At 40.7% G+C, this 25,386-nt stretch overlaps 1 protein-coding gene and 1 long non-coding RNA gene across 4 annotated transcripts in view; one reads left to right on the top strand and one right to left on the bottom strand.

The window, feature by feature from the left end:
- CLCN1 (chloride voltage-gated channel 1) overlaps window positions 1–25,386 on the top strand; it is a 58,042-nt gene that overhangs the window by 24,075 nt on the left and 8,581 nt on the right. For 2 of the 3 annotated variants that reach the window (XM_030267524.4, XM_030267516.4), the window contains exons 2-15: window positions 3,416–3,569; window positions 4,054–4,185; window positions 5,653–5,781; window positions 5,885–6,018; window positions 6,768–6,845; window positions 10,348–10,426; window positions 13,080–13,205; window positions 16,453–16,537; window positions 18,926–19,027; window positions 20,817–20,901; window positions 21,718–21,867; window positions 23,177–23,246; window positions 24,542–24,652; window positions 24,778–24,991. In XM_030267524.4, the coding sequence (XP_030123384.4) occupies window positions 3,416–3,569; window positions 4,054–4,185; window positions 5,653–5,781; window positions 5,885–6,018; window positions 6,768–6,845; window positions 10,348–10,426; window positions 13,080–13,205; window positions 16,453–16,537; window positions 18,926–19,027; window positions 20,817–20,901; window positions 21,718–21,867; window positions 23,177–23,246; window positions 24,542–24,652; window positions 24,778–24,991 (1,649 nt within the window). Of the gene's footprint in view, window positions 1–3,415; window positions 3,570–4,053; window positions 4,186–5,652; window positions 6,019–6,767; window positions 6,846–10,347; window positions 10,427–13,079; window positions 13,206–16,452; window positions 16,538–18,925; window positions 19,028–20,816; window positions 20,902–21,717; window positions 21,868–23,176; window positions 23,247–24,541; window positions 24,653–24,777; window positions 24,992–25,386 lie in introns of all 3 variants that reach the window. The other variant, XM_072925993.1, reaches the window with a different exon arrangement.
- LOC140683532 (uncharacterized) lies at window positions 5,293–24,793 on the bottom strand. The gene is made up of 3 exons (XR_012054708.1): window positions 24,632–24,793; window positions 9,854–9,978; window positions 5,293–6,004 (listed from the first exon to the last, which is right to left on the bottom strand). It is a non-coding gene; the product is annotated as an uncharacterized lncRNA (long non-coding RNA).

Below are 25,386 nucleotides of genomic sequence, written 5' to 3'. Positions count from 1 at the left end.
TGCTTTTCCCCTTTTGTCCATCTTTGTGCCCCTCTGAGATATCTTGCTCTGATGTTTCCCTCCAACCCTTCTCTCCCTTTAGGTAGTGGCACTGCTGTCAGATTTCCCCTTTGCCACCTTTTCTTCAGGAACAACTATTATTTTGTTGCTGTCCCCTGTCCCTTACATGTGCCTCATTGGCTCTATGTCTAAGCAGTTACTGAGATGTTTTACTGACATTTAAAATCATGTATGTTGAGTATTTAGGGAGTTTTCGTCTTTGAGGTCAGATATGGCTTCTCCTTGGTGATGCATGAGGAAAAAAAAATCACCTAAGGAAGATAATTTTAGGAATAGCAGGATGGCTACAAGGCAGGAGTGAGAGGGAAGGGAAGTAGAGGCTAAGGCTGCCTCAGTGGCTGGGAGCAGCAGATCATAGACAGGATGTACTGACAGAGCTGGGGAAAGGGATTTCAGGACTGGAGTATTCTGTGGGGAATGTGTTGTCCAGTCTGAATGGCATGGGAAATAGATTGGGCTTTGGACTGTGGGAGGAGGACAGTTTTACAGAGATGCTGACCCCTCAGAAAATAGCTCCCAGAAAAGTCTTGAGATTGTGATGTATTTTTTCCCCTGAGATTCTGTGTAGCTCTTCCTCTGTAAATCAAACAAATAAATTGCCCCAATTTTTGGAAAGATAAAAGATCATTTACATAGGTAAATGCTTCATCTCTGAAAAGAAACTTTGCCTGATTGTGCTTTCTCCCTGGATGGTTTGGTTGTGGTTTGTTTTTTGAGGTTGTTTTGTTTGGTTTGGTTGTTTTTGTTTGGTTGGGTTTTTTTTTTTTTTCTTTTTGGGTGGGGGTGGGAATGTATGTTCCTCCCATTTATCCTGAGTGGTATTTATACCTTCAGCTGGTTTTGCACCATTTTGATGGCTCCCTCAGCATTTAGCCAAGTAGGCACCATAGTATCTTTTCTGGTTCAAACCTTAGGTGGTATTTGAGAACCTTTAAAATTGTCTTCATTTTTTTCTGGTGCTCAGAAACCCTATGTTCCTTGTGTTAGAGAGGGAGCAACAGAAGAAAGAACAGTCAGAGTTGTACTTTGTTATATTTTTAGTTTTACATCTTCTAGTGGAGTGGATATTTCTTGCCTAACCCAATTTTGCTGTAAGGTCATCATCTGATTTCTGGATTCTTTCTCTGTCCTGCAATCTCCTACCATTTTAGATACTTCCAGAATCCTGGAGGAGCAAAGTACATGTGTGAAGCATTCTTTATATGTGTTGAGACTACCTGGTTTGCCAGGACAGCAACTTCTTTTTTATCTCTATGGACTAACTCCTTTTTTTTCCCCAATATCCTGACTGCACCACTTTACAGCCAGGCAGAAGCAGGGAACTTGGATACCATATGAGGATTTTCAGCATTCATACTATTATACTGTCACGCTGTTCTGTCTGGCAGATGGAAGATTCTAATTTGAATCTTATACTTGACATGGGTTTAAGTTGTATTTGACATAAACCCATCTCTCATGACCACTTAACAGCAATGACACACTGGCTGAGGTGATGGGAAGATGGATTTGTCTAAAATCTGCTAGTATTTGGCATTTCTGTCTAAAAGACACAGAAAAAAAATAGCAGTTTACTAGATAGGACTGCATTATGTATGTGGCAATTACCCTGTAGATGAAATTCTTCAGCCTGATGCTTCACTGTACTGTCTATTTTAAGGAGGTCAGAGCATGGCCATTATTCCCTGCAAAAATGTCTGCTTAATTTACTTAGAATCTGTTGGTTATCATGTGGTTAATAATGGCATTAAATTTGTGTAGCTTCCAATACAGTGAAGACTGGAAGAATACAGAGACAAAAAATACTTACATGTGCTATGGCACATGGTTCAAGTGTCTCTTGAGAAATTTGTGCAAATAAATAAAATACTTAGGACCTTCAGTCATATTTGTTATGTTGAAATACTAGTTGGTGGAGCACTGAAATAGGTGCTCAGAGAAGCTGGGTTATTTTTACTCCTGTAGATGTTTAGGAGTTGCCTGGATAAGGTATTGAGCAGCCTAATCTGGTTTACCTGGCTTTGGAGTTTGCAGGCTGTGGGCAGAGGCTGGGACTAGAAACCTCCAGAGGTGCCTTCCAGTGTAAATCTTTCTGTGATCTCTGTATCTATTTTATCTCAAGGGAACAGGAACATCTCTGTTGTTACTTGAAATGGAGAGGCAGGAACTGTCAAATAGAAATGTCTCCCAAGTGTGTGGTAGTGCTTTATCTCTGTCATATGTCCTCTCATTCTCCAGCTTAAGTGTCTGATTTTGCTGATCAAAACATGGCTCATTCTCCTCCTGCCACTCAGAAAATCTCAGAGAAGCAGATGTGCTGGGAGGGGCAAAGGGCCACCTTGTCACAGTTCATCAGGTGGTAACCTGGTCTGAAGTAAAGCCAAACCTGGTTCACTGAAGGACATGTGAGAAGAGGTTTATTCTCTGCTTCTCAAATGCACACCTTCCCCACCTATACTCTGAAAGAGTGAGGTGGGATAGCTGCTCTTTGGGGAATCTGGTAAACAAACACGGGGCACAGTCAGGGTTCTTCAAACTTCCTTGAAATGTTGACAAGACAGCAAAACTGCTCAGTTTATTGTAGGAAATGTCCTTGGAGAGCATGTGCAGCTGATTGTGAATTGCATATAACCAGCTGCTTTTCAAGTCTAGTATCTGAAGAAAAAGACTAGATTGAGCAATTAGGAATTTCAGAGGAATTGGAGATACGGGAGGACTTAAAACGCTGATTTGGGTAAATAATGGTTGGAAGTGTGCAGCAGCCTGTGATATTTTTGAGATGATGCTGTTTCTTTTCCTCCACCAGCACCACCAGTGGCTGTGTGCCCTGTTAAGCATTCCTTGGCAGCAGGAAGAACAGATGCAGGACATTCCTGCAGCCTGTTTGAGAGTGTAATGCCTCTCAAAACCTTCAGAGATGTTTTACGGTGCTGCTGAAATCTATGAGACAGCCCTGAGGATGGCGGCCTCGTGTGAACTACTTTGACCTTCTTTTGTACCTCCAGAAAGCTGTCTCTTAATGCTCAAATGCTGTTTCTTAATGTTCAATCTCTCAGCCATTTTTCCCCCAGGACATTAGAAAATAACAAATATTCTGTGATCATATCTTGTACTCCCAAAAAGGAGGTGAAAAGGTTTTGGAGAGATTGGAAAGAAATAACTAGAAAGAAAAAGAAATAAAAATAAATGAGCTGAATCTGTCTGAGAGTTTCTGTGTCTCAGTCTCCCTGCTTGGTACATTTGGGTCTGTACCTCAGACTGTTGATAGATCTGCCTTGTCATCGTTATTGCTATTCGTGAAGGAACATTTGCCTTACCTTTTCCTTGTGATCCCTCTTGTTTTCTGCTCCTCTAGCTTTATGGCCGATACACAGACCGGATAACAGATAACATTTCAGACAAGGAAGCAGCAAAACTACTGAAGAAACAGGCCCAAAGGAACAATGGACAGCCCCTGAAACGTGACAGTCAAGTACAGATCAAAGAAGAGCACTATTCCAAATGTCAAGGTAGGGACAATTCATGGTTCATTCCCTATTACCAGATATTGGGTAGGCCAGCAAGAGAGATGGGATTTAAGCAATTGTGACTGGGGAGAAGCAGATGGGGAAGGAAAAGGAGTCAAATCTCATTGGGTTGAAAAACCTTTTCTATATGAGCTTTCATCCTCGAAAGAGAAAAGATATGTTTGGAATAAAAAACAATCCCAATGGGAGGAAAAGGACCTCCTTGTATCAGACTTTTGCTGTTAGTGTGCAAGATGTTAAATTCCACCCTGTGTGTCCTGTACACCCCTATCCCTTTTTCAATGCTTTTTAAACTGTATAAGATGTTACAGAACTGTGTGAGAGAGGGATGGGTATCAGTCCTTCACCATGAAGCTCATGATGCCTCCAAATAAATCCTTGTTTTAGTCAGCTCTCAGCACAGGAGAGACAGACACAGTTTCATCTATGTTCACTTCGTTTTTCTGGTTCACTCTTTCCTCCACAGACTGTGCTAAACGCATCCAGAAATATGTTACCAAGAAGCTTGGAGAGGACTGGATTTTCTTGGTTCTGTTGGGTCTGGTCATGGCGTTGGTGAGCTGGGGAGTGGATTATGCCAGTGCAAAGACCGTACAGGGTGGGTCCCATTCAGGTGTTGCAAAAGCAGCCAGTAAATGATGTGAATGTTTTACAAAGCCCAGTGAAAAGTGTCGCTCCTCCTTTAACATCATTGTCCCATCCTCAGCCCTTGCTGCTTGGGAAGTTTGAAGTTCTGGCAGTGTAGTAAAGGTTGGCTGGGGAGAGGTTCTTTAAAGGGATGACAAGGGAAATTTTGGAAGTAAGTGGACAGAAACAAGGGATATGTGTATGATGAGTCAGAGACAAACAATTATTTTTAATCCCTTTTCTTTCTACTCCCTTGAATATGCAGGAGCACAGGGAAATGGTATTGTGGCCTTTCCTGTTATACAACTTCCCTTTCTCCCCAAGAATATTAAGAACATGGGCGATGGGGGAAAGGGGCTCTTAGATGCCCTCCTGGCACTGATTCTGCTTTTTTACCTCATTTTGGTTCTTTCCAGTTGTTACTTATACAGTGCCCTGAATTCTTTTGCCATCTGGGCATATAGTGCCCTCTCTTTTTGCCCTTTTCACAAAGATCTTCCATTCCCTGTCTTATATCCTTTCTCTGCATTTTTCCTGTGCTCTGTCTCCCTTTGCCAGCTACAAAAGTTACAAGATCTTTCAGACCCCATCTCAGTGTGCACATACTGCCATACCCACCCACTGCCATATCCTGCTAACTGTTCCTTTGTCCTTACTCTCATGTCCCAGTCCTGACTGGCACACACATAGACCAATCTTTTCTTCTTGGCTGCTGCAAATCCTCAAAGCTCCCAACATTCCTTCAGCCCAGTGTTCCTCCCTCCAGAGCTTCCCCATCTACCAGGTGACTGGTATAATTTACTCTGAGGGTTCCTATCCATTATACTCCCTGCAGCTGAGTCCTTTGGGGTTCTTTTTCCTTTTCCCCTGCCAAGTCTCAGCCTCTACTGGGGCTGTGTGGGGAGCCAGCTCAGGCAGAGAAGATGCAGTTGCAGAGGAGCTGCAGTTCATTTTGGATTCTTGGCAGCTCATGTTGTTGTACCTGGCTGAGCAATGGTGCCACTGCTGTTCTAATAGCTGCTGGTACAGCTTCCGTTCTGCTGCTCTAGAAGGGAAATCACAATCAGAACTTTTAAACTAGGTTTTTATGAAGGAGCCATTGGTGGACCACTTTATTGTCCTTCAGAACCCACACAAGACCCTCAGACTGCCAAATGAGGACACAGTGATTTGTCCTCACAGCTGCATGTGAGGACCTCTTTTTATGCCACACTTATGCACAGGTATCAATAGTGTCTTCTATCCATCCCTGAAGAACGCCTGCTTTATTGGGGAGCTCGCACTCAAAACAAGGCTTGTCTTAGAAAAGGAGCATGAGGGCACCATTTCAGAAGGAGATTTAGCATGGGCACGTTTAGCAAGCGTGTGATTGTCTGATGTCTACCAGCCTGTTGGAGCAGTTGTGGTTACTGACGGGTTCTGTGTTTGTGTGTTGCAGCCTACAAGTGGATCTACGGAGCGCTGCACCCCAATGTCCCCCTGCAGTACGCCGTGTGGGTGGCGGTCCCACTCGGCCTCATTCTGTTTGCGGCCAGTTTCTGCCACTTCGTCTCTCCACAGGCTGTCGGTGAGGGCAGAAGGCAGGGCAGCATCTGTTTCTGTCTGTCTCGTTTTTCTTGTTCCGTTCACCCGCGGGTTTTGTTCATCCCCGGCTCTGCTGTTGTTTTCAGGGTCTGGAATCCCAGAGCTCAAGACCATTATGAGGGGAGTGGTCCTCAAGGAGTATCTCACTCTCAAAGCTTTTGTGGCCAAAGTTGTGGCCCTCACAGCTGGGCTGGGAAGTGGCATGCCTGTGGGGAAAGAGGTAAATATTGCTGATTCTGTGTGCAGTGGTGACCAGGGTCTGGAAGGTGGCAGTTGTCTGTAAAAGACAACTTTTCTTTCTTTCACCACCATTCCTCTTCTCAAAGCTCTGCTCTTTCCAGCAGCACCTATCTTTCACTGGCCATTTACCTTCCACTTTCAAAGACATGATATAGGAAACACAAAACTCTGGTCAGGTAGTCTTTGAGAGGGAAAAAAATTAAATGGAGATAGTAGAACTGAGGAAGATTGGAGCGTCTAAGGCACAAATCTTATGAGGAGTGGCTGAGGGCCTTATCTGGAGGAAAAAAGGCTCAGGGGAGACCTTCTCACACTCTGTAACTCCATGACAGGAGGTTGTAGCCAGGTGGGAACCTGTCAATTCTCCCAGGTGACCAGTGACAAGACAAGAGGAAATGGCTTCAAGTTGCACCAGGCAAGGTTTAGATTGGATAGTAGGAAAAATTTCTTCAATGAGATGGTGGTCAGGCATTGAAAAGGCAAGTGGTGGAATCAGTATCCCTGGAAGAGTTCAAAAGGTGTGTGGCTGTGGCACTTGGGGACATGTTTTAACAGTGAACACAGTGATGCTGCAATAAAGGTTTGATTCAATGATCTCAGAGGTCATTTCCAACCTCAATGGTTCTATTACTGGCTGAGATGGCAGAGAAGTTATAAGGCCTGCAGTGGCTAAATGGTTGTCAGTAACCAGAGGGCAACCCTCTCTGATTTTCTCCTCTTCTCTTACAGGGTCCTTTTGTGCATATTGCCAGTATCTGTGCTGTGGTACTCAGCAAGTTCATGTCGATCTTCTGTGGGGTGTATGAGGTAAGGCACATATCTCTGCACAGAGTTCTTCCACAGGCTGAGCTCCTGAGACACCCAGGATAGAATGGGCAGGCCATGGAACACAGAGGAAACACATAGATTGATGTTTACTGTACTGCTATAGAGCAGCAAAACACAGGCTGAACTAAAGTAGTGCAAGGCCAGGCATGCAGTCCAAATAACTATGCAGGACCACCAATGTTGCCCAGAAGTTACACAGAGACTGGTTAGGAGTATGTGTTTGACAAGTTTTCAATCTTGTGATTGATGCCTTTGCACTGTGATCATTGACTGTATAAAACGTAGCTGCAGACAAAGATCAATTTGTCTTTAAGCCAAATTTATACAGCATTGCTAATTATAGACACTGACACTGTCTGTATGCTTTTGCTATCGCCGAACAGCCTCTGCAGGCTGATCATCATATTGACTGGTTGTATAAAAAAATCTATTAACTGCACATATAGATAAATGTAGGAACTCCTTTATGTGCAGGCTCTTAGCAGAAAATGACTGTGTCATACAACTGGAGGTGCTGCTCTCCTTCAGTAGATCCTGTCTGTGCACAAGGAGCAGATGTCACTGCTGGACACCAGCTGACAGTACTAAAGATTGCACTAAAGTGTGTAGAGCCTGCTATTTGTAATAGCCATGGCTGACTGTGCTGCTGGCTGTTGCTTATTTTCATTGTTCTGGGTCCTAACCCCGTGGCTTTGCTCCCTCTAACCCCAGCATGCCCGTCTCTGGCTGCACTCCCTGTTCCAGAATGTGCATAGGCAGCTCGACCTCCTGGTGCCCGCTTGCGCAGTTGGAGTCGGATGTTGCTTCAAGGCTCCTCTTGGAGGCAAGTGTCTTCCTATATGTGATATTTAATGTACAGTTTCTTTGATCTCTTGCTGTGACACCTCCTGCTCTCATGAAAGGTTCACCACAGACACCTTTCCACTTCAGCAACACGAGCTCTTTCTTTTCACATGTAACTGGTGGCAGTGAAAGGAAGGGAAGGTTACAGGAAAACTGACACCTATTTAAGTGCTGATTTGTAATGATGCAGCTCTGCCAGCCATGAACGTTGTTCCACCTGAAGAGTACCAAGGGCTATCCAGAAAGTCAGTAATGATCAAGTAGAGAACAGAAGTAAAAACAAACAAACAAACAAACAAACAAACAAACTTTGCAAGAGGCAATAGGCACAACTTTCAATGAGGGAAATTTTTACCCTGTTAAAGAAAATTATGTTCTTCTCTCCCAAAGGTGGTCCAGCACTTGCATAGGTATTCAGAGTGTCCAGGGAAATTCCATCCTTGGAAATGTGCAAGACTCACCTGGAGAAGAATCTGACCTAGCCTTGGAATTAACAGAACTAATTGCTCTTTGATCAGGGAGACAACTCCAGGGGTCCCTTCCCAACTTTCCATGATCCCACTTGGAGGAGAAATTTGGAAATTTATGTCTCCCCCATGCATTTGTACTACTCTTCTGATTCACTGAATTTCTTTAAACAGAGGCACATGATAACTTCTTTCTAAAGCAGTGGAAACATATTAATAAATAACTGGTCTTTCATTTCAATTCCCCCTCTCCCCATGTGCTGCCCTGAACCTCTTTGCATGGTTATTGTGCCCAGAAGTGTAAGGAATTTTTAAATGCTATGGTGTTTTCTAAGATGGCTTTAGTTCTTCCATGCACTACTTTCCTGTTAGTCTTCAAATTAATGAGTTAGCTGACAAATGCAATATGGCCTTGCATCAGCAGTAATACTGATCTTTACTCTGGTTGGCTATTAAAAAAAAAAAAAAATCAAGGAAGGAACATAGTTTGTCAGCTACAGATTAGAGGTTCTTCAGTTGATAACTTGAGAAAAGATGCCAGAAAGAAAATCAGGCTAAGCAAGAGAGAGGCTGAGAACTGTGCATATGTGGGCAGTCTAGCAAGATGTAGACAGCCTGAGCTGAAGCCTGAAGCTTCAAGGCAAAATTTGTCAGTCTGCCAAAAGCCTTGAGAGAAAGCAGTTTCAGAACCAAGGATCAGATCAGAGTCAGGTGGAGCCATTGGAAGTATACAGGAGAATAGTATCTGTCTTAATTGTAAAAAAAATAAAGAAAAAACCTCAAAATTTTACAAAATCTCTGTGGAAGTCTATATTTCTTGTTTTTTTCTTTGTAGCTGGAATAAACATAATCTCAGAGACTCCAGGATGCACCATACATAGATGACTGGGAGATGCTAGAAAAGAAAACAGAAGGCTAAACAGGGACTGATCTCAGTGCTGCCTTTGGTAGATAAAGGAGATGTCAGACAAAACAGCCAAAGTCTTCTCAGAGGACAGTGAAAGGACAAAGAGACAGCAGGCACAACTGGCAAGAAAGGAAATTCTATCTGCACATGAAAAGAATTTCTCCCCTTGTCCCAAAAGCAGTTCAGGGTGGCACAGGTGACAAGAGATGCTGGGGAATCACTGCCCTTGAAGGTGTTCAGGGCTGCCTTAGCAGCCTGATCCTGAGCATCTTGATCCTATTACCCTAGATCTAACAGATGTATCCCAGTTAGCCCAGTTCTGAACAGAGAGCTAGAGAAGCATTCAGAAACACAGGACTAAAACTTGCTGTGAATCTCTGATACCACTGTAGTATGGGAACAAAGAGAAAGTTATCAGAGTTTCTGTAGCCCTAGTTCCTCTTTTGGATTCACACCAAATTATGAAATGTGATTTCTACTACCTGGGAGTCATGTAATCTTCAGCTGACCTTGGTCCAGGATATAGCTTGCAGTTTGATTTCATATTGCCCTGGTGTGTAACTTCTTGGTGTTGTTGCAGGTAAATACCACCCTGTGTATTAAGGAGGATGGATTTGAAAAGCCAGTTTAGCCCTTGACAAGCAAATGGTACCCAGTCTCTTAGAAAGACTCTCCCTTTTATACCTTCCAATTACTTTTTTTATTATTATGACCATTTTTACCAGGACAGCACAATGCTTTTCTGGGTGATCTATCACCCACTCACTCACCCAGCATAGAAGAACCTTCAGCATCAGTCCATGCTCTGCTCTGGACATGTGTGTGCCTTGTGCACACTGAGTCACAGGGTAGGTTTTTTGAGGCATTCTGTGCCACATGTGCGTCCTGAGATTCCCTGCCAAAGTAAAAGAGATGGAGTGAAACCTACTATTGCTTCCTTCACCCTCTGGAGGATTTTCCATGAGACATTTCTTCCACAGTGACAGAAATGTGTATGTTTCAAAGGAAAATGAGGTGCTGCCTTCTTCATGTTTCTGGAATATGTGATTCCAGGTATATACCTGTCCTGTGCCAGGTCTTGCCTTTTCAATGTTTTGAAGCCATCCAGAAGGGAGCAGCAAGATAAACATAGCTGTAACTCTGAGACTGGCAACAGAGCTGGGTGACATCATGAAGTGATACCTGCCAATTTTGTTACTCACTCTCTGTTTTCTTTCCTTCTTTCTGCTGTTTGTCTGTCTCTCTTTGTCTCTTTCACCAGTAGCAGCCCTATTATTACACGGATGTCCTGACTGTGGGGTGTGCTGTGGGTGTTGGCTGCTGCTTTGGGACACCACTTGGAGGCAAGTGGCTGTTCTGTTTCCTTTTCCTCAGGTACCTAAATCGTCTCCCACCTAGTCCTCTTCTCCTCTCCTCCTCAGCATCTCTGATAGTCTGTTTTCCACAGTTTCTGGAGGCAAGAGGAGAAGCCTCTCTAGAGCAGTGGTCTCCAAATTGGGATGTGCATACCCCAGGGGCTGCACAAGGTGATCTGCTGGGTGTGGGAAGGAAATACCAGAATTCCTATTTTTTAATATAAAAAAGTAAATAGATTAAACTTTGCTAATATTAAGTATTTGTATTGGCAGTGGTGCCCTACTATGTCACATGGCCACTTGTCACATATAGTGCATGAGGTGTAGGGTTGCTCCCAACATGGGGGGTTGACCATGGTGCCTTCAGTAATTTATTCTCTTTCAGCATACTGCAATGAATTGATATCAATGTGTGCCCCCACTGGATTAAGTGGATTTATGGATTATGTTACCTAGTGCTAACGAAATTAATCCTCACAAAGAGGCTATGGATTGAAGATAATACTAATAACGTGAGCACAGAGAAATGACAAGAAATGGCAGAGCTGACACTTCTAGCACAAGCCCTTTTCAGTCCCATTATGAGGTACAAACAATGGCCAGCTAATCAGATCTGAGAGGAAGGCAGATAAAAGAAGATTAAAATTATCAAAGGTTATTTTAAATATGAATTTACATCTGCTATCATTAAGGATGAACTTTACCCTGTGTGTGTATTGTGCTTTGAGAAGTTAACTAACGAGGGTATGAAGCCATCAGAATTAGTAAGACATTTAAAAACTAGGCATCAGAACATGAAGACAAACCTCTACAATTTTTTCAGTGATGTTTCAAACTGTGTGACATTCAATCCAATATTTCAGTGACATTCAATCCAAAACTTCACAAAATTTCACTGAACCTAATGACAAATGTGTAGAAGTCTCCTTTGAGGTCTCTTGCTTCACAGCAAAAGAGAAAATGCCACATACCACAGGGGAAACACTTGTTCTTCCTGCCATAAAATGTAAAAATGGCTGGGATAGTGCACAGAAAGCAATAGAGCAGCAAACTAAAATGTGTTCCTTCATCAGTAAACACTGCTGAAAGATGCATAGCAGACATTGCTTAAGGTTTGAAGAAACAAGAGTCTGTACAAATTACACAGTAGATGCTTCCTGTGCAGCTGGATTAGAGTACAGATGTTTCTAAAATGCCTCAGATGATGGTATTTTCCAGATTCTGTTTCAACGGTGAAAAGCAGAACTTCTTTCTGTGAGACACTGAAAGGAATATCTACCACAGAAGTAATATTAAATTACTTCTTTAATAAAAATGTTTTCTGGAAGACCTCTGCATGTGTAACAACTGGTCTAGCAGAGTAAGAGAAGAACTGGGGGGTAAGGTTACCTAGACACCACTACACCTGGAATTCATGCACTGCAGTGTTCACAGATGACCTATTGCAGCAAAGAAATGGGAGCCAGAAATGCACAAAGTGCTACAGGATGTTGTTGATGTGGTTCATTTAATAAAAACAAGACCCTGAAAGAGTAGAATCCTTACAATACTTCATAACAAGATGGGAAATGACCATGAAAATCCTGAAAATAACAGGCATTTGCTGGTTATTTGATAACAACTTTAAAGAAGAATAGAATTTAAAGTCCAGTTGCACCTTTTTCTTTTACAAAAAGACAAGTGTTCTGAGTTTGCTGATACTTTCTGTGATGACAAGTATCTGTCAGTAGACTGCAACCCAGCAGTTATTTTTGAAAATGTAAACATACTTAATGTACTTCAAGGTGAAAGTGATGTTCTAACAGTGGGTGAGAAACTGCTTTTCAAAAGAAACTTGTGGAGGTTTTGTGAATCTGTTGCCAAATACAATGTGTCTTAGCTATAAAAACTATCATTATATAGATACTCAAAAAACTTGAAAACAGAACTAGAAAACTATAAAACCCAGAAATGTCTACCTTTTAAAAAATCTTCAAGATTATGATTTTCAGTGAATTTTGAACCCACTTTTCAAAAATATCAAAATTCAATATCTTCTGATTGTCTTGCAAAAACAACTGATTGACATCAAAGAGGATGAAAATTTACTATCCAAATTTTTTTTTTTAAATCTTTGCATACGTGGTGGGTGTGATTGAAAAAATAGTATCATGATTTAGCCAGCACAGCCAATGATACATTTCTTGCATTTGGATCTCTGTGTCTTTGTGAGATATTCTTTTTAGACCAAGTATCAAAATAATTGACTATGGAAGCAGACCTTTGAATCTCTGGGTCACAAAGTGTTAAAACACAGATTTTTTTTAAAAAGAAAGAATATTAGTATTTTAGTGAGAACAAATTTTTTAGTTCCATTAATAAATAAAACTAATTCTTTTTAAAATTATGTTTATTTCATCTTTATCTCATCCTTGTCTATTTTTTATTTTTGTGCATGTTTGATATTGTACACAATATTTTAGTACAGTAGTACATGCACATTATTTTTAAATAAATACACATATGGGGGAAAATACATGCTCAAAAACCTGATCAAAGAAGTGTGGAGACCACTGCTCTAGGAAGGTATTTAGAATCCTCTCTCATTCTCCTCACACGACACTTGTTATTTTAACTTTGCTCCCTTTCTAACTCTTTCTAGGGGTTCTTTTCAGCATCGAGGTCACCTCCACTTACTTTGCCGTACGCAATTATTGGAGAGGCTTCTTTGCAGCCACCTTTAGTGCCTTTGTGTTCCGAGTCTTGGCTGTCTGGAACAAGGATGCAGGTAAGCCAAGAGCCATTCCTGCTCTCTTTGCACAGAAGTTGCTCTGTTCATGCATTGTTTTCCATCTTTCTCCAAACCACAACGTTTTTATGATGTTTGAAACACATGACTTTCAGCAGCACAGAAGGAAGGAGAAAGGAAAGTGTCTTGCCATCTTGTCAGCTGTCTATCTCAATCTATTCCTAAGAGAGCTGGGATGCATCTAACTGATAAATTACAGAATCTGAGTCCTCAGCAAGCAAAAGACGCCTTGGGGTGGGATTTTTTTGCCTCTACTCAGGCTGCAATACAGAGATATCCCATCACAGAGGATGTAATCCTTGATGGAAAACTCACGGCCTGCTTTGGTCACCTCTTGACTAAAAATGGATAGTCAAGAAAATTGATATGATTGAATTATTAAGAGAATACAGTATTGGTAGGATATGACTGAAGGTCCTGAGAAAACAAAGTGTCTCAAGTAACTGAAAAGCATGAGAGTGCCATTTGCTGCAGACAGAAATTGCACAAGTGAGGCTTGTTCAGGAGAGCATCTCAGCCACTATGGGAATAGAGTTTTGGTGCAGAAGGCTGCCATTTCTATGTAAACTTATTCCTTATAATACCTTTATCTTTTATTCTTACAATTACATCTATTTTACTGAGCTCCATGTGGGCAGTTTACTTACTTATAACTGCTATAACATGTCTCTCTTGACTTCAGAGTGCTGTATTTTTTTGGGATTTGAATATTCTCTGGAATATAGAAAATGAATATACTTTCTACTTGAATGTAGAAAGTCACTCCATGTTTCTTTGTGTATCACTGCCTAAAAGTGAGGGGCATTTAACCGTTGGGTCTGTCACAAAAACCCCAAAACTCATATCTTTCTGTTCTTTCCAGAGAAGAATATAAGAAACTCAAAGACAGATAACAGGACATAATTTCCTGTCCTTCACTTTGTCTTTTCTGACTCCCTTCTTGGTCTTTCAAATAATTGGAAATCACTAGAAATTAGTTTAATTTCAAATCACTAGAAATTAGCTTAATCCTAAAACATCTTGATTCCTGCCCCTTCTTCAAAATCATCCAGACAGCTTTAATACCCATATTAATAGCTCCTTAAGTTCTTCTTCATTGACTGTCTAGGTTAAAAAGTTCCATGATTCAACTGGCTCTGAAAAATCATTCATTTTCACAGTTCTGTATTTTCATTGTGTTGTCAGTCTCCTTGTCCTTGTATTAAGGAACTAGGAACTTCTCTCTAGCTAAGTAATTCATTATTTTATGATCTTTTATCATATCCGCTCTAACTTGTCTTTCATGTCTTTTCCTGCTCATTTATTTCCCTTCAAAAGTTACACACCCAGTCTTTCCAGTCTCTGTTCATGCAAGGTTTTTCTATTATGCCTGCTACCAGGAAGAAGCGGGTAGAGAAATGATCACACCAGAATGATAGATGCAAATAAGTTGTGTAGCATCTCACCAAAATTCTTTTATTTCTTAGACCCACAGAATCTTTGCTGGTGTCTTGATGCTCATGGCTTTGTTGGCTGGCTTTACACCATTATCTGTACCTTCCAAATAACATCTTTTTTTTTGCCAACCACTCTGGCTGGCTGATGCAGCTTGAGCCCCTCTTTGCCAGTCATGGAAGGCTGGAGTTCTGCAATTTGCAGGATTTCTGTTTTACCATGTCCCCAGCTTTCATCTTACTTGCCATAGGATTTCATGCCTTGCCTTCCTCCTGCTTCTTCTACACATGGCTCAGTGTTATCTTAAAGTTCAAACCTATTTTTAAGTAGACTTTCACATTAACTACTTTCCCATTCCTTTTTATTTCTAGTCTTATAAGAATTGGACAGGTACTCTAAAGTAGTACATTTGGTAGCCAATGGAGAGAAAAGGGCTTAAATATTCCATTTCAGGATGGTTCAGGAAAGAGGATGTAAACAGGTGGCATGAATCTCTCTGTGGAAATCTCTTTCTCTCATGTGGGAGTAGAGAACCAAGAACGACCCAGACTAAATGCTGTGCCTGTTTTCCTTTCCTATGATCATTTTTGCCACCCTGCACCAAAGCTCTTTGAAAATGACTTTACTATACTTTCTAATGCTCTGCCATTTAGTGGCTTGGACAATCTGCTTCCTAAAACTGACTTGAGATGATCCCTTTCTTGGGCTGATCTAACACAAAAGAGGACACCCTGCTTTTCACCATCTTCCATGCCTGACTGTTCTTTTAACCCTCCCTGGTGCCATCTCTGTGTTTGCTGTTTCCCTCAATTCAACTCACTGCCCTGGCAAAGGAGTAATCCAGGGAAAGAGCAGACGTTTTCTGGCAGGTTTTAATGAGGCAAAGGAGCTCAGAGAAGGCTGTGATGTGTCAGAGTGGGCCCGAGGAGAGAGGAGAACAATAGTACAGCTGGGAGGGAACCAGCAGGGGGAAGAGACAGGGAGTAAGATCTTCCCAATTTGGATAGTAGAATGCAGTTTTTAGGTTTAGCTATCTTAGGTAATGTAACCCACTGAGACCTCATTAAATTATTACTCTAAACCTAGTTCTGTCTGACCAAATTACAAGTATTTAATGCTTCCTGTTATCATATGCTAGATTTTTACTGCTTCTTTTATTTCCTGATTGAACAAATAATTCCTTCATCCAGGGCAAGTTGGGATTTTTATCCATCCTCATTCAGCTGCCCTTCCACTCTGTATTAAATTGCTGACTCATCCTTCACCTGTTGGCACACTGATGTGTATTGTTTCCACACAATAACACACCTCCAGACAAAAGCAGCTCAGGTTCCAACATTTCATTGTAGCAGAGCAGCACTACCAGGAGGAGTGAGCTGGAGAAGATGGGGCTGAGCTGATCTTTTCCATCTCTCATTTCTAAGCCTTTCATTGTATTGGTACCAGTCAAAAATTTTGAAGCTGCAACTTCAGTGAAGATCTGAATTTTGTTTCTGGAAGGCAATCACAACTGTGAGAAGTGATACTTCCTCAGATATGCAGGCACTGCCTGCCTGAGCAAAGAGACCTCTTGGCCAGTAAGGATACCAGGAAGAGCTTTCTTTTTATAGAGAATGGATGGTAGAAGAGAAGAAAGAAAAGAAATATGCCAATCTGTAATAATGTATATAATGTCAGGAAACCACACAGGAGTTGGTATAAACCAGTTTCCTTGTCCCTACCACTAGCTTTTATTGCATTTAACTTCTCACCTCATTATTTTCTTTTCTCCTCTACCTTTCGTCTCTTACAGTTACCATCACAGCCCTGTTCAGAACAAACTTCCGTATGGATTTCCCCTTTGATCTGCAAGAGCTGCCAGCCTTTGCTATAATAGGGTAAGTTCCCAGGAAACTGACACCTTGCTCTACAAAGGTTATAATACGATCTGTGTTAGGAATTCTTCTGCCAAACATCACTTTTAGTCACTTTGGTTGTTACAAATACGTCCTCTATTTGTTGGAATTCTTCCTTCAGAAATGGTGCCCATGTATCACAATGGCTAAGGAAAGAAATATGAGTATTGTTAAGGTGTTTGTTATTTCCTTTCCATATATCTTTGTCAGAAATTAAGCTTGGAGGTTAAAAAAAAAAATTAAGTCTAACTTGGTCAAAATTCTGGGAATAGATTTACAGAATGGCTCTTTAAATTGTTTTGACGTTATCCCCTAATGAACTGATCCAACAAGCATGACCTTTTCACATGACAAAGATGGAACACAAGTTTAACCTGAAGTTTCCTTTTCACAAACTCAGACTGGTAATCCTCTTTGAGAGAGGTTGGTATACCCGACATAGTGACAAGGGTAACCAACAGTAATAGGATTCAGTGAGAATAATGGTTAATTTGGAGGAAATGAAAGAATAAACTTAAGACAAATGAAAATTAGGAAATACTAGAGAAAAGATGAATTTTGAATTACTGTGGGGAAAAATCTCTGGTTAGAGCTTGAGGGAGGCTCCAGGGAAATCACTTCAGAGCAGTAACAAAAGGAATACACTGCAGGAACAAATGCCTGTGCTGGTGTTGTGAACATATTCTCTTGCAAGACCAGAAATATATTTGAGGTTTTCCAGCCTATTTTAATAGGCTGCTCTCCTACTAATTTACTTGAATATGAAATCAAGTGGGGTTTTTTGAAGACATAAGATATATTGAAAAATCTGTGAATACACAGGAGCTTTTGCTAGCAACATGTATTCACTTTGTTCTTCCCCTTAAACAGACTTGCCTAATGAACTTGGAGGAATCTACTGGTTTAGATCCTTGTGATCTTACAGCTGGTTGTTAGAATGCAAAATTTCTTGTCACTATGTTTCAGACAGAGTTGACAGAGCTGGCTTTTCTCAGCATTGCACATAGGCTGGGAAAGGAATATATGGCACTGCAAAATGCTTTCAGATGCCTGGGTGTCCAGTGTGGTCTTTAAAATAAAAAACAACCCCAAAGGCTTGGATAGGCTTGTCCTGATTCCAACTTGGAATGCTCCAAATTTTCTTAGCATTAAGTCTCAAAGTTTAACTCTCTTTCTACTCAACATATTTCTTCACCTTCAGGTGCGACAAGCAATATTAACAGGTAGATCTTGTTTTTCTGTGTCACCAAGTGTTAATTTCCATAATCTATACAGAAGGAGCACTTCCAGATTATAGATTAAATGACAGACATGAATGGAAAGACCTATATTTTAATATAAAATATTATAGAACAATTCAATTGACTGTGAACTCTTTAGGATTATATTGCCTAAGGGACAGGTCTATTTTAAACACTGTTTTAATCAGTACTAGCTTAAAATACTGAAGAGTAATTCATTGAACACGTTTGTCTGTGAAAATCTTTATATTTAGTTTAAATGTATTCCTGTGAAATTTTAAATGACAAAGCAGGATTATTTTTGATGTACAATGTTTTAAGTAGACTAAATAATTCATTGAATGAGATTTGGCAAAAGCGTGCATAACATATAACAAAGCAAAAGTACATTAATTTTAGAAAATGATAAAAAATATTAAGTTTTTATCCTCAGAATTATGTTGGGTTATTGCTTGTTACCTGAAATAAAGCTTCCCCTTACCAATTCTAAATGCAGTCTTTTTTCACTCTTCCTTTTCTTTTCATATTCAAGTATTAGGTCCTATTTATCCGAGTCTCATTAGGCTACAGAGCCTAAGGATCACACAAATCCTTAGACAACTACACTTTTTTTCCTTACTTTATTAAAATCAGGAGCATAAGCCTAAGTGATTAGGATCATAGAGATGATACACTTTGCTTTAGGCACAAGAGTTCCTATCACTATTAGTAATTATTGTAGGCGTATAATTTTACTGACTCATACTTAAAACTGCCTTCATTTTTACTATTTTCTGTTCCAATCTGATGTTTTAAGTTCTGACAATACTGGTTTTTGACTGGTTGCTCTTCAAGAGCCCCTGCAGAGAACTAGCAAGCTCTTTTTATAAATTATTTTATATATTTTCCCCTCTCAGCAAGAGAAAATTGGTAAAATGGTAGTGTGCATGACAGAGGTCCAAGATAATTCTCCTCTTTCATCAGGGAGTCAATATCTTCAAATGCGCTGCTGTAGGAGTAACCCTTTAGGTGACATTCAAAAGACTTCATGAGCAGCTGAAGATTAAACCACTTAAACTAACATTCTTCCTTGATGGTTTGTGTATTATCTGTTATTTGGTATAATTTTATTTCTTTTTCTCCATTTTAGCATATGTTCTGGATTCCTTGGAGCCTTTTTTGTTTATCTCAATCGCCAGGTGGTCCTGGGCATCCGACGTCATAAAGCCCTGAGCCAGTTTCTCACCAAATAGTGAGTGCTTGTGAAGATACTCTCTTTAGGGACCAGATTCTTACACCCTACTGGTATTGGATAGCAGCAAATGCTTTCTGCAAGACAGTAGACCTATTTCATGTGTAAGATAGTAAAAATATGAGAAACTGTTCCTGTATGATAGTAAGATCTCTGCAAATATCAAAAGAATTTTCCCTTCACTGAATTTTCCTTTTGATCAGCCTCCATAATTTCAAATAGCTTCTTGATTTAGAAGGGAGACTCTGCAATATTTGTTAAGAGGATAAGGCAAACTAGCCATTGGACAGAAAACATTTTTAATTAGAAAGTCAATGCTCATACCTTTTAAAATCAAGCTGTTTCTGGTTTGTTTGGGGTTTTTAGGATCTCTGAAAAATTCAACACTATTTATATTCCAGGAAAACTAAATACAGCTGAAATCGAACTAAGTTCTTAAAACATATATTTGTTTTTAATTAAAGTGTTGGCAAAAATGTAAGGAATGTGCTCCATTCTTATGAACCAAAAGCTGAAACTGATAGTAACCAAATGGTGTGAAATGGAACATGGAAGAGAAATGCAAAATAAATGTCTTGACAATAAAGTTTTTACAGGACACTTGAAGATACTGTTTCCCCCTCTCTCCTAAAGTTCTAACATCCAAAGTTCATAACTTGGACAAGAAATGGTGGCTAGCTGTAAATGTCTTCAGTCTCTTTACAGAGAAAGATATGATACTATGAGAATTTTTGAGGTTGAGAGGCATGGAGGACTTTATTTCTTATCCAGTCGCAGGCCTGACCAGAAGAAAACCACTAAATAAACAGAAATTCAAATTAACTTACTTTCTTATGTGGAAGGGAAAATGTTTTTCTTCATCATGTAGCCTTACCCACAAGCAGCAACAGGGCTATCACGTCAAGTTAATACAGAAGTTATAGGTAGGTAATACTTACCTATTGCAGTAGGTTCCTGAAAAATAGGAACCTACTTTTCACTGATTTCTCAGAATTTTTTATGTCCTTAGACTGAATCAAATTAAAGGTTATATTTTGTCTTCCTAAATCTCAGCCAATACTTCCTGTAGGAAACAGTAACTTGCCAAGGGACACATGACAGGATTTGTCCAGCATGTGGAAGTAGTTTAGGCTCATGTTGTCTTGTGAAGTGTCACAGTTTACCCAGACACCCACCCTGAACTGGACACAGCAGTAAGAAAACACAGATGGCTTCAGCCTCTGTCCTGCTGTGTCCCACTGGTCTGGCACTGCTAGACCCACTGGCTACCAAGGACACCTTCCCCAAAATTGTGATAGTCAGCAATTCAGTGCTAAGAGAAGCAGTTTTCCCCATAAGAATCAATGCACCAGGGGGCTGCCTGCAGAAATGTATGAAAAACCCCTACATTTAAATCCACTAAGACAGGATACATTGCATGGGGAGGTGAAGAAGCAAGACTGCCAAAATCAGGACAAATGAGAAAAGTAGTGGCTTTTGACAATAGGTCAACACATCACTGCAAACACACATTCCTCCTATGTATTCAAGTTTGTGCATGTTGTACATCCCTCTCTTCCTCCATCCCTGCTATTATACTAATTCTGATGGAAAAAAGGTTTTGCTGACAGGTGAACTCTATGAATTATGATGATCAGTGGAGCAGGGCATTAAACTGCCAGTAACAGCAATCCAAAACAATGGATACAAATACAGAGAGCTCCCCATAAATAGTATTCCTAATCCTGAAGTGGAGGTGCTACAAGAACAGAATGCGAGGCCATATTGTAATAACTAACTTTCTTTACAGCCGACTGATATACCCTGCGGTTATAACCTTCTGTATAGCATCAGTGACCTTTCCTCATGGATTTGGGCAGTTCATGGCAGGAGAGGTGAGACTGGAAAGTGCGCTACCAATTCTGTGCAGTTCTTTGGAACCTCCTTATCCTCTGCCCCAATAACCTTGTGTCAGGGAAAAGGGAAGAATCATACAGGAGGAGTTTGGACTGAGGAAGCACTGCATGATCTCTCTACCTCCTTCATAGAAAACTTGAAAAAGGTCCACTCTTCAAAGCAAATAATAAGGAAGATGTTATGTTACAGAATTTCTGAGAGAGAGAGGTCATGATTTATGTTTGGAATGAGGTCTGAGCTACCCACTCAGACTAAGCCCTGATAAGCGGCCTTGATGGGGCCTCAAAGCCTTTGATGCAGTGAGAATTCAGTTGTAGCGCAGTCAGAAATTCTGTTAAGGTAACTACAAAGTAATGAGCTATCCGAGCATGAATTAGAGTAGAGCTGCAGTGTGAAAAGTTTGGCCACCTTAAAGAAAAGGTAAACAATGTTAGCTTGCCAATCAGAGTGCCTTTGTAATCTGTAAACTATGTAGAAGTTTATATAAACTACCATTTTATCTCAAATAAAGGGAGAACGTTTGATTAACCACATTGGTTCGGATCTGAGTTTGTCCTGTCCAGCTTCCCGTTTTCTGAGATTCCTTAGCTTTCAATGTTACCCTATGTGTTAAAGCAGTTATCTCTTCACCTGCTCGTGTAAAGATCTGTCTCTCTTCCTGAAGATTAGAAATGTGAATTAAGTCTCACAGTCATGAATTCCCACAGTAAAAATCTCCTCTGCTTCCTTGTAATAGAGATAGAATATTTACTCCATCTGACCTTGTGACTCATACCTGTTTTTTTGCTGTTTAGTTGATGCCACGGGAAGCCATCAGCACTCTCTTTGATAACTATACCTGGATCAAACACTCTGGGGACACCCAGATCCTAGGGAAATCTGCTGCCTGGATCCATCCTAAAGTCAGTGTCTTTGTCACCATCCTGCTCTTCTTCCTCGTAAAGGTAGGAAGCCCAGCTCACCATAACTTTTCTCCACTCAAACTGGGTGTTCTGCCCTTTTGTAAAGCAGTTTGTGAAGTGCCAATGAGGAGTTGCTGGGTAATGAAAGAAGCACTAGAGCTGCAATGGATTCCTACATCTTCTGATGTGATGTTTGTCCACTTCAAATGAGCAAAATTATTAGGGAATAGTTTCCTTAATACAGTAGCCTTTTCTGCTCCCTAGGTCACTCTCCTCATGCATCCTGCTGAATGACCTTTGGTATCCACTATATAGTAGCTGGTAGGGAAAACTAAATCAGGAAAGATTTCTCAAGTATCAACAAAATAAATAATTGACTAAAAAGCTCTCAGATAATTTACATTTGATCTAAATGAAGTCTGATACAGCCTATTTGATATTCCTGACTTCAGATAGGGGACAAATAGGAATATGCAAGCACAATCTATGGATGTGTGAGGCTAAGGATTTCTTAGCATTCCATCCAAACTTGATGAAGAAATGCAGCTGGAAACAGTTTTGCTCACTTCCCAGAAAGCAACAGCAGATTAAAAATTCTGAGCTGACATGGTCTGTGGAAGTTGCAACTGTTCAGCCTCCAAGAAAAGGATCAGCTGTGTAATTGACATAGGACAGAGGAAAAAAAAAAAAAAAAAAAAAAAAAAAAAGACAGATAGATAGATAGAAATATCACAGAATAGTGCTAAGTCTTTTACTATTTACTTATTGCAAAGGGGCAGAAGGCCTTTGCAATGTCTGTTGAAAATTTCAGTAGATGGCTGATAACACAATTGTTTCCACCTAAAGTAAAACACTCTATCAAAATTTTGACTGGTAGTTAAGGGTTCTCCTTCTGTGGTAATTCTTATTACAGTGTACCAAGCAGAAAAGGTCTTGCTTACTTGAAGACAAGTGGAAAAGAGGAGTGGACTACAGGGTGTGTCTGTCCTGAGTTCATCTGTTTGCCTTTGGAGGAGCAGTACCCTCAGTCACTAGAAGCAACCAAAGGCTTTCTCTACTCGCTAGATAACTGCTCTTGATTTTCTTCTGGATATATTCAGCATTGGGATAGACCACATAACTAAGAAACTGCTATTGTGACTCTGGGCAAAGGCCTGGCCTGATTCTCCATTGCAGTATAGTCAGTTTTCAGCTTTGTTTGGCCAGGTTTGGTACTGCAAAGACAGAGTTCAGTTAGCAGTACTACACTTCAGCAGCTTTCTGGTCTCTTTAGCCAGGCTGGGCACAGAGTGGGGCAGCAGGAAATGCTACTGCTGCTCAGTAACAACTGCATCCTCTGCCTCTGTTCTAGTTCTGCATGGCTGTCATTGCCACCACGATGCCAATCCCCTGTGGAGGCTTCATGCCTGTTTTCGTATTAGGTGAGTTTCAATTTTGTTTTGCAGCATATTCATCCGATAGGGGGAGAGAATAGGAGAGACATTGCCTACACACCCAGCAGGGTTCATCTGGCATATGAGGAGTCATCACTTGATGTCTATGACAACCTGATTAGCAACCCATAAACCAGCCTCTGGGTTTCTGCTTTTGACATTTCCTCAACCCCCTGAAACCAAATACCAAGTAGGTAATCTCTACCCTTTTACATAAGGAAGGCCATACCTGGGGAGACATGCTGAGCCATCTAATCTCTATACTTCTTCACTTACAGAGAAAGTTCCATCCTACAATTAATAATAGCTGCTCCTTTCAACCTTGAAAGCCAACCAGAAGAGATAACCTCATAGCTAGTACCCACAATGTAATCTACCACTTACTCCTTTCTTCTGACTGAAATGTGATAACATAAAAAGCCTATCTACTTTTAACCGGTTTTAATTCCAATCACAACAAAAAAATTAAAATGAATATGATGCTAATGTTAAGAATGAAAGGCTGTGTTAGAGTGAACTATACAAGCTCATGATGTTCAGCATTCAGTACCCACAACTCTCAAATGAAACAAGGTGCTCTAAGGACCCCTGAGTTCTGGCAGGCAGCAACTGAACATGAGGCAGTACCATGCCCTTGCAGTGATGAAGGCTAACCAACATCAAGGCTGTATTAGACAAAGACCTAGACAGCAAGGCAAATTGTTTGTTTCTATGCATTCAGCATTTTGGATAAAATTCTGGAACACTGTGCCGTTTTGTGTCCAGCAGTCCAAAAGATCCTTGCAGACTTGTAAAACCTGTCTGAACAAGATATAGGTGACTCCATCTCACTTTTAAATCAGCCCTTTTCTGAGCAGGGGTAGAACAAGCTCTCCAGAAGTCCCTTCTTACAAAAATTTTTCTGTAAGTTGTGATTCTAATGTTTAGACATTCACAGAATGTGAGTCTAAAAGGCCACAACTGTGATCTGGACTGACAATGGACACAGTCTGAAAATATGTCCCCCAGCCTGGGAGTCACAGCTACTGCTGTGCCTGGTGTGCCCAAGTGAATGAACGAGGTGTCAACTCTATTTACCAATCTTAGTACCCTTTTTTCCTCTTGGAGTTGAACTTCCGTATTTTGTAACTGAGATCTACTCCTTAATTACCAGTATTATTTTAATATAAGTTTTATCTTTGTTTCTGTTAGAAAATACCCAAGTGATTGCCCAGCACAGCTGCATAGCACAGATTGGATGTTCCTTAAATGTTAACTCCATAACTGTCAGTGATATTTTTCAGGTGCTGCATTTGGACGTCTCATTGGGGAAATCATGGCATCGCTTTTTCCCAATGGGATCCTCTTTGACGACATTCTCTACCAAATCTTACCTGGAGGATATGCTGTCATTGGTGAGCCTCCATGTCTTCCTTTTTCCTCACCCGGTCCCAATGTTGCAATTTTCCTGGTTGACACGATATGCTGTTTCTATATGACAGTTGTCTTCTCTCCCTGTTCCTCCTCCTACCTGGGAAAGGTGCAGCAGCTTTGACAGGAGCAGTGAGCCACACCGTCTCCACCGCTGTCATCTGCTTCGAGCTGACGGGTCAGATCTCTCACATCCTGCCCATGATGGTGGCTGTCATTCTTGCCAACATGGTAGCCCAGAGTTTGCAGCCCAGCCTCTATGACAGCATCATCCAGGTGAAGAAGTTGCCCTACCTGCCAGACCTGGGCTGGAATCACATAAGGTATAGTAGCAAAACAGGTGGAAATGGGGAGTGGCAAGGAAATAAAGCAGGAGAGGGTTAAGACCACAGGGGAATAAAAGGTTATGAAAAGGGTTTAGTACTACAAAGGAATTAAGAAGGCAGAATAGGCCTGCAGTAAGAAAAAACAAGTGTTGGAGTAGAATTAGGTTTCATACACAAAAATGGAGAAAAATCCTCTTCTTTTTTTCACTGAAAGCACAAGTTTGAATGCAATGTTACTGAATTTGTATTAATATTTCCAAATTGCCTCAGCTTAAAAATTTAAAAATCAGGAGTCTCACTTAATTCAGTGGGGTTTGGATATTTTTTCCCCAGCAAATGTTTGAAATACTGTATGGATATTTTGCTTGAAGCAAAACTCAGTTATTCCTATA

Source organism: Taeniopygia guttata, chromosome 1, assembly GCF_048771995.1.
Source record: "Taeniopygia guttata chromosome 1, bTaeGut7.mat, whole genome shotgun sequence".
Lineage (NCBI taxonomy): Eukaryota > Metazoa > Chordata > Aves > Passeriformes > Estrildidae > Taeniopygia > Taeniopygia guttata.
This window is presented reverse-complemented; position numbering and strand designations above follow the sequence as displayed.